Here is a 9,285-nt window from a genome sequence, read left to right as displayed (position 1 = left end):
ATCCCTTCACTGGCTCCTTCTCACCTATAATAACTATTTCAGACCCTAAGTCCCTGAAAAAAATGGCATTTCCATGAGCAGATATCCCACAAGCCAACCAGATTCCTCACAGAATACAAGACAAACTATGGTCCATGCTCAACTCTTATTCCACCAGCAGTAAAACAACCCCTTCGTCTCCCTCTCTCCCATCGTCCCAGTATATAGTAGGTTGCAATAAGTCCATAGGTCCAAAACCCCATCTGAGAACTTCTGACCCACAGACTAGAGTCCGGACTCCTTTGATGCCTACAAGGAAGGTCCTTTCTGAGTGGATCCGACGAAGCCTTCACCTTTACCTCTTGTCACTAACTTCATGCTCCTCCAGATGATCACACACTCCATGTAATTTCATTCTTCCATGTCTTTACCCATATTATTTCTTCTGTCTGGAGTATCCTTCTCTGCCGTCATGTCTTTGCCTGCCTGGTTTGCCCAACAAACTCTTGTTTATCCTCTAAAACCCTGCCATGCACCCTTCATATGTACTATTTCTATACCTTATATGTGTTTTTATCATCACATGGGTTGGGTTCATTGTAACTGCACATTCGCATACACCCCATTACCCAAGCCTCTGAGCTCTTTGATAGCAAGAGCCATGTGTCATTCATCATAGTATCCCCAGGTGTGTGGCCTTGTCCCTGACACATAGTATGTGTGCAGGAACTGTTTGCTGAACTGAATGGAATCCCAGATTTTTCCTCTGCTATCTCTCCAGTACTAATGCACTTTGGCACTTCATATTATTCAATTCTTCATTGTGTACTGACCTACACGTGGTTTTCATTTAGTCCTGTGACCTGACAGGTTTTGATAAGTTTCACTGTAAATTGTAGGGTCTCTGTTTCATATCTGACCTTACCAAGAAAACCCAAGTCCAAACAAGATGAACAAGAGTATCTTCCATGTAAAATGTAACTAAAGAAAGTTGTAACGTAAGAAAGGAGTTAGAAAGTGTGTGCCAGAGTACTAGAACATTCTCATGGGTCCATTCACTCAGTAGTATCCCAGGTGTTATATCTGGTGGCCCCAGAAGTCTTCTCTCCCATGGAGGAAAACAAACCATCTCCTCCAAGGCCACTCAACTCCCGTTGTTCTAAAGTGACAAGAACCAAGCCACCTGTTCTGACTAACTCAGTTTCCTTGATATTTTAATAACAGGGTGGGTAACTCTGGTATTTCAGACACTAAATAGGTCACAAACTAAAACATGGGCACTATGGTTTACACATCCATCACTTGTGTGTTTGCTTCACAAATATTAGTCCCCATGAGAAGATTCAAATTGGGTGCATTAACAAAATCAATTCTATGTCACTACAGAGCTGTCACTGGGCCACAGTGACCATGCAAAGGCACTTCCCTCCTTGGTGGCCTTGACAGCCAGCTGTCTACTTCTACTTCTTCATCATTGCCTTTTAATTTCATTTAACTACTTCTGTATAACACATTCACAGTTCACAAAACATTTCACGTTGTGTATTTTATCCTTTTGATGTCCAGAAGCAAACAGTCTCACCCCCATTTCACCTACAAGACAAGTGAAACTCAGAATGGCCAAGTGATTTGTCCAAGGACCACACATCCAGTGGGCTATGGATTAAACCCAGTTTCTTAAATATTGTGGTGGCTTAAACCCAGTTTCTCTGAATTGAAGTTTGTTCTTTTTACCCACCATAAGGCTTCTCTGACTTTCACATCAGTCCAGACAGGGTTTGAGAGGAGAGACACAGTTGACCAAATTGTCAACTTTACATAACACTCTTGTTGATCTATACTTTCTTTATTCTTCTCAGTTTGGGTTGACACTGGAGCTAGGAAGACTTTTCCCAATCGGAAGTTAAGAAAATGGATCTTTAGGAAAGTTGACTTTTTCATGGTCACAGACCGCCCTGGAAGCTGATGTTCATTGGTCTTTAGATCAAGTAGCTACTGATCTAGAGGCCAACAAGCAATGTTACCATAGCCAGATCAGCAGCAACAGCCGCATCATTATCAAAAATGGCACTTACCAGGTGCTTACCATGTGCTAAATCATTCATCATCTCATTCAGTGCTTACAATATTTCCCACAAGGAAGGCATCATCGTCCCCATCTTAGAGATAATAAAACTAAGCTACAGAGGGGTCTGTAACTTGCACATTACCACAGAGCTAGTAAATGGTGGTGGTAAGATCCAAACCCAAGCATATCTAAGTCCAGTTGCCCATGCTTTTGATCACTTTATTTTCCTGTTGTACTACTTCACAAGTATGAGCTATAGTCGCATGACTGAACTTTTTAGATTAAACAGAGCTCTGGGTAGGAGCCTGAAAGAGGAGAAATGGATATCTAGCTGTTCACTGGGGGTTCTTGAGCTCCCCAGCCAAAGTCTGCATTCTGGCAGTAGCAGCTGCTGACTCTGTGTTACCCAGACCCCTCCCATCACTGATTCTTGCACACAATTACTTTTCCATGGCCTACTTTCCTCTCGTCTCAATGCCAAACTCCTCCTTCCCAAACTGCTTGCCCTCTGCCCTTTCCAAGAAAGACTTCTCAGATGAATAAAAGTTTCTCAGATGAATATTCAAGTCTCTCCATTTCTTCATGGTGTCTGCACACTTTAGGAAAAAGCGTGTTGTATTTAACTGTCAAATGCTTAATTTTTTTAATAATAAATTTATTTTTTATTGGAGCTCGATTTGCCAACATATAACACCCAGTGCTCATCCCATCAGGTGCCCCCCTCAGTGCCGGTCACCCATTCACCCCCACCCCCTGCCCTCCTCCCCTTCCATCACCCCTAGTTCGTTTCCCAGAGTTAGGAGTCTTTCATGTTCTGTCTCCCTTTCTGATATTTCCTACCCATTTCTACTCCCTTCCCCTCCATTCCCTTTCATTATTATTTATATTCCCCAAATGAATGAGACCATATAATGTTTGTCCTTCTCCGATTGACTTATTTCACTCAGCATCATACCCTCCAGTTCCATCCACGTCGAAGCAAATGGTGGGTATTTGTCATTTCTAATGACTGAGTAATATTCCATTGTGTACATAAACCACATCTTCTTTATCCATTCATTTGTCAAATGCTTAAAGTCGAATGATGCCTAACCAGCCTCCCCATCTTGCCCTTCATGTGTACCAACTCCTCCATACGCCATGTGGCTCTGAGGTCTTCTTTCCCTCCCACAAAGCACCCATGCAGGACAGACAGGGCTATGAACAAAGGAGATTGAGACTTAGAGATAATTTCAAATGCGGTTTATTGCAGCAATACAAGGAAGCAGAAGTTTAAGATCTCTCCACAAAAGACAATCAACTTGCTCACACCTTCTGTACAAAACCAAAGCAACACAGAGCTTGCTCCAAGAAACTGGATACGAGGGAGTGTCCAGAGCATGTACTCCATGCACACAGCAAAGAAGCTGTGGTTCTAAACAGCCCTCATCGAGCTGACTTAAGGAGGTGCTTTGAAATGTAGTGTGTGTAGCCATGATTGGTGAACTGTTTCTCAGGCAAAGCACAAAGCAGGGTCGTAGCCAGAGAGACTGAGATTGCCACTGATCTAAAAACTTCTTGGGGAAGCAGAGAAGAAAGGAAAGAGCTGGGGAACTCGGGTGATAGCTCTTTTCTCCAGTGAGGCTTGGGGCAACTGACCTTGGTCTTGCCAAGCATATTTGGAAGTGATGGAGAGGGAGAGCTAACAGGATAGGGGACACCTCTTTATCTGACTGCTCTGGAATAGCTGGTGGAAACAAACTTCACGCTGGAACTGCCACTAGAGGTCTTGATGCCCCCAGAGCTGGATCCCCGGCCCCCGGAGCTCCCGCCGGACCGGCTGCCCCCTCCAGAGCCGCCTCTGTGGCCCCCACTGCTGCTACTGGAGCCGTAGCCGCCGCCGCCGCCACCTCCGGAGCCGTAGCTGCCACCGCCGCCACCTCCGGAGCCGTAGCTGCCACCTCCAGAGCCATAACTGCCACCACCGTAGCCGCCGCCGCCACCTCCGGAGCCGAAACCGCCGCCTCCTCGGCCACCGCCTCCACTGATGGTGGTGTGGCTGGTGTTCACAGCTGCAAGGAGACAGTCAGTTATTGTCAACCCAACTCCCTTTCCAACCCAGCAAAACCTGCACGCGGCCCTGAGAAAGCGGCTTGTACTTACATACGCTCACGTTCGGGGCACACTCTCCAGACATCCTGTAGGAGGAAGAAAAGCAAATCCCTCCTGACTCTCCAGCAGCACAAAGCCCCTCAGCCACCTCAGATTTGGGGCTCCCCCTACCCACTTGATCCAGTCCACTGGGCCTCCCAAACCTCTGCCATCTTCTCAGAGGGGACGCAAACAGGGAGAAATCTCCATAGAAAGCAGACAAGAGTCTTGCCGGGGTGCAGTTTAACTCAACAGGGCCATTGACTTCTAGGCCAGGTGACATCTGAGCCAGCCCAGATGGAGAATAAATTACTGCTTCTCAAAGCACTTGGTAAAGACGCTGTAGCCCTCCAAACTAAGTAGGGTCCCAAAGTGAAATGGAGTCTTTGCTCCTGCTCTATGTACTTTCCCCACACCCAGGACAAGTGGCTGCCCCTCAGTTACATGCTTGTCAGCTGGAAGCACCGAAAGAAGTGGCCAAACCGCCCAGGGTTCTGTCCTCACCTGCTTTCCTCTCCTTCCAGAAGGGTTCTGTAGGTGGCAATCTCCATATCCAGGGCCAGTTTGGTGTTCATCAGCTCCTGGTAGTCACGCAGCAGGCGGGCCATGTCCTCCTTGGCCTTCTGCAGGGCATCTTCCAGCTCGGCCAGCTTGCTCTGGGCGTCTTTGAGGGCATTCTCACCACGCTGCTCAGCATCACTGATGGACTGCTGTAGCGCGGAGATCTGAGAGAGAAGAAGCTCACACATTACACATTCTCCTATCACCTAATCCCACCCTGGCCTTCTTATCTCAGAGTCTTCTGTCTACCCCAGTGAGTCCAATAGAATCACAAGCTCATGCCTCTGGATAGCACATCATTGCATTGACTTTCTTTAAAAGCCTGAAATGGAATGCAGCAGCCTCTCCCGGCCCTGACTTGAGGGTTCTCCACCCTTTACAGACCTGACATTCTTCTAAATGCCTACCCTGAAACCTCCTGGCTGCCTTTCCTCTCCCTTACCACGTCTTTGCATCATAGCCTTGATCACTCATGATCATCACATCCATTTCTCAGCTAGGTCATTTTCACAAGTTTCCCCGAAGAGAACCCAGCATGGCAGCTGAATTGTGGAAACCAGAATAATCACCCAAGACTTGGAGGGGTTTGCCAGATTCAACATTAGGAAGGTGTCCTCCAGTTACCTGAGCCTCCCTCTCCAATGCCATGTAGCTAGCTGAGCAGTAGAAGGGGAGAACAAGTACCTGCTTCTTGACACTATCAATTTCGGATCGAAGTCTCTGGGCCACCCGATTCAGCTCTGAAATCTCCATCTTTGTACTTTTCAGATTGTCCCCATGTTTACCAGCGGTTATCTGGAGCTCTTCATACTAAAGATGGTGGATCAAGTCAATTACATATGGCAGCACACCATGGCTCACACATACAAATAGAAGAGAAAACACTGGACAGCAAGACCAGACATTTCAGGAAAACTGGCTAGACATTCAACTCATTCACCTTGGTCTGGTACAGGGCCTCGGCTTCAGCCTTGCTCTTCTGGGCGATCTCCTCATACTGGGCTTTGACCTCAGAGATGATGCTGTCCAGGTCCAGGCTGCGGTTGTTGTCCATGGACAGGATGACATTGGTTTCGCTGATCTGAGTCTGCATCTGGGACAGTTCCTGCAACACACAATAGGTCAGCAACTCTTACGGTGTTAAAACAAAACAAAACTTAGACAGCAGGAGGAGTCAGGAGATGGAAGATGTATCTTTGTTTTTCTGGGTAGGGATGGGTGCAGGCTCAAAGGCTGTCCTTTTGGGCAAATGTGGTTGCAAGCAGAAGACTTACTGCCTGGTAGAGTGTTGTGAGGAAGTCAATTTCCTGCTGCAAGTTGTCAACCTTGGCCTGAAGGTCCACCTTGTTCATAAAAGCAGCATCCACATCCTAGAGGAACAATGGACATCATAAAGTCACGTTCTTCCCAGGGCAAGTTCCTCTCACCAGCTATAAGGGGTTTCTCCAAGTAGAACAAGGTGTTTGGAGTCTCCTCCACACCTTCCTACCCCAAGTGGATCACAAGCTCTAGACTGCCCCATCCCTTAGAATCGCAATCACAGGACAGCTCGCCTGAGTTGCTGAGAACTTGTCTCCTCACCTCCTCCACGAAGGGCTGAGAGAACTGGAGAAGCAGAGGGCTTGGATAAACCCAGGTCTATGATAATGTAGGGGGAAAGCTCTGTTCGGCTGTTCATCAGGCCCCCCACCGGATTCTCCACATCATGACTTCCTTCTCCTTAGTAATTGGAGACCTTCTTCCATTCTTTATTTCAGATGTGAAGTCCCCCCTACAGATTTGCTCACCTTCTTGATGGTCACAAATTCATTTTCTGCATTTGTCCGCTTGTTTATCTCATCCTCATACCTGCAAGGAAATCAGAAGGATTTGGGTATTAAGAGAAGGTGAGACCTGAAGTTCAGTGTCCCAGACTGAGATTGGCATTACCTGTCATTGCCTCCTGTTACTAGTCTAAGACAGCCTGGCCACCCCTTCCTTCCAAGCAATAAAACTGCTAAGCTATTTCTAGTTTTTGAGAAGAGGGAGAATTCTGAAAATGCCAAATTGATTGACCTCTAGCCTAAGAAAAGATAGTACTAGCTACCTACTGTCTTAGCTTAAGACTTATAGTCTTAGCCTGCCAGTTTCTGGAAATATTTTAGAACAAAAGTCAAGGATTGCCTGGCCAGTCCTCCTTACTTGTTCCGGTAATCTTCCACCAGGTCTTGCATGTTCTTCAATTCCGAATCCATCCGAGACTGGTCACTCTTCAGTTGGTCCACTCTCCTTCTAAGATTGCTGATGTAGTTTTCAAAGTAGGGCTCTAAACTGTGGGTCCGAGTGGAGGTGTCTACCTGCTGCAGCAGCTCCCATTTTGTTTGCAGCACCTGGTTCTGCTGCTCCAGGAACCGCACCTGAGAACACAAGCCCCCATTAACTACTGGTGCAGAGACGGAGAACGCTGGCCACTGAGTGCCATAGACTACCACCCGGTAAGACCCATGCTCATTGGGAAAAGAACTTGTTCTTTCAAGTCCTGTTTTCCTGGCCGTGGTAGAGAAATAGGAAGAAGACAAGTTAGCATCACTTTTCAATAACAAAATCTAACTCACTGTTAATTCACAGAAGCTTTCATTTCCCTGAGAAGAGTAATGATAGTACTGTTGCAGCTGGAAATTTCAAAGGGAGTAACTAAACAAATACCAAACAGCAAAGCCCTATACAAAATCACTGCAATTACACTTGAAATAGATACATGATACTTAAGAGATTTGCCTTTCAAATTTTTTTTAGGTAGATTACCATTAACAGTCGTATGCATTCCCTGAGCATGCACACACTCAGGAGTATGCTGAGGAAATCCAAAATCGAATTTAAAATCTATTGTGGATAACTTTGAGTTGACATTATTGAGGATTAAGCAAAAACTAAGAAATGGTTTGCATGTCTTTCCAGAGCAGATACTCAGAATATAAGTATAAAAAACCTGGTACCGCTGTAAAATTTTCAGAGAGCAGAGCTCCTCTCCTGAAAGCAAAAGATGTTTGGTGCTGACTCACTACATCCTTTCTGCTACAACATCACAGTGCACTCTGCTCACCCTCGGCTCCCTTTTTATGGTTAGGAAGACCTTTCCAGAGCTCTCGTTCGCACCCTAGAAAGCTAGGTTAGCCCCATTTCTATTGCCTTGGTTCACCACATGTAAGTCCCAAGAGCTGAATGCAAAAACACTTGAAGAGGATAACACATTGACCCACGCTTACGTAGACCACAGACAGACTCTTTGTTCAAGAGAGTTTAGTCAATAAAATCATTCACAAGAATACTTCTAACACAACTCCCAAAAGACAACTCCACAAAATACCCAAGTAGAAACTCGAGGCTGAAACCTAAGCAATCTCAAATGGACCAAGAGCAGCCCTCCCGGCACACTGAGCAGATAAACTCACCTTGTCAATGAAGGAGGCGAATTGGTTGTTGAGTGACTTGATTTGCTCCCTTTCTCGAGTCTTCACTTTTTGGATCTCAGGGTCAATCTCCACATTGAGGGGTTGGAGAAGGCTCTGGTTGATGGTGACTTCCTGTATGCCACCAGGGGGGCAGACAGGCCCAAAACTACCTCCGCCAAAACCACCTCCTCCAAAGCCGCCTCCACCAAAGCCGCCTCCACCAAAACCACCTCCACCAAAACCACCTCCAAGGCCAAAACCTCCAGAGCCACCACCAAAACCACCACCCCCAAAGCCACCGCCACCATAGCCACCACCAAAACCACCACGTCCCCCTCCTCCTCCGGCCACACTTATGGAGATGCTTTTACTGCCACCAAGGTTGACAAGACTTCGACTTCCAAACCCACCGCCACCAGCACCCCCTCCGCCACCGCCTCCGCATCTTCCTCCTGAAAATCTCCCGCCACCTCCTCCACTGTGGCGCACAGAGCTGCTAGTGGTCCTGCGCTGGAAGCTGACCAGCCCGGCAGAGCCAGAGCTGAAGCCCCCTCCGCTCCGGAACCCAGACCTGGAACTAAAGTGTCGACTCATGCTGCCTTGGAGAGAGTTGGAGCAAAGTCGGGAAAGGAAAGGAGCTCGCACTCCTCTACCCCAAGCACAGAGACTGTCCCTTATATACAGAGAGCTCTCTTGGGCTTGGTCCTCGAGTCAGCGGGACGCAGAGCCTGTCAAGGGTTTGGCTTGCCGGCAGCCATACAAGATTTTTACGAGCCTCAACAATACGATAAACACTACACACCTAGCTGCCAGGATAGCTCTCAAAATTGCTGTGCGTGCAAGATCGCTCGTGTGGTAATCATTTTATCAGACAGAAATCTCTCTTCAACTGCTTGTGACTTTGGGAAAATAGGACCCTGCATCTGCCACCTGGTGCTTCTTGGTAGGATTTCATAATCTCCTGTCACAGAGATATGTGTGTTCCTATTCTTGCCTTGCCTTAGTAAGCTGCTACTGTCCCCTCAGGCCCTGGCAGGGACCATTCTCCACGCTCAAATCGGAGGAGGAATTCTCCAGCCCATTTCTGAGACTGCTCCCTAGAGCCCAGAGCTCACC

At 47.2% G+C, this 9,285-nt stretch overlaps 1 protein-coding gene across 1 annotated transcript; it reads right to left on the bottom strand.

Annotated features, from left to right (window-relative positions):
- Window positions 1–3,274: 3,274 nt before the first annotated feature.
- KRT1 (keratin 1) lies at window positions 3,275–8,841 on the bottom strand. The gene is made up of 9 exons (XM_025458800.3): window positions 8,170–8,841; window positions 6,920–7,134; window positions 6,526–6,586; window positions 6,013–6,108; window positions 5,679–5,843; window positions 5,423–5,548; window positions 4,682–4,902; window positions 4,190–4,224; window positions 3,275–4,098 (listed from the first exon to the last, which is right to left on the bottom strand). Exons 1-9 carry the CDS (start codon window positions 8,761–8,763, stop codon window positions 3,752–3,754), a joined length of 1,860 nt encoding a protein of 619 aa, XP_025314585.1. The 5' UTR covers window positions 8,764–8,841; the 3' UTR covers window positions 3,275–3,751.
- Between the last annotated feature and the right edge of the window lie 444 nt (window positions 8,842–9,285).

This window comes from Canis lupus, chromosome 27 (genome assembly GCF_003254725.2).
Source record: "Canis lupus dingo isolate Sandy chromosome 27, ASM325472v2, whole genome shotgun sequence".
Classification (NCBI taxonomy): Eukaryota; Metazoa; Chordata; class Mammalia; order Carnivora; family Canidae; genus Canis; species Canis lupus.
This window is presented reverse-complemented; position numbering and strand designations above follow the sequence as displayed.

Coding starts and splice junctions, on each gene's coding strand:
- KRT1 (XM_025458800.3), bottom strand. CDS start 8,763: ATGAGTCGACACTTTAGTTCCAGGTCTGGGTTCCGGAGCGGAGGGGGC. Junction 7,135..8,169: donor TCGCCTCCTTCATTGACAAG/GTGAGTTTATCT, acceptor TTGTGTTCTCAG/GTGCGGTTCCTGGAGCAGCA. Junction 6,109..6,525: donor AATTTGTGACCATCAAGAAG/GTGAGCAAATCT, acceptor TTGTTCCTCTAG/GATGTGGATGCTGCTTTTAT.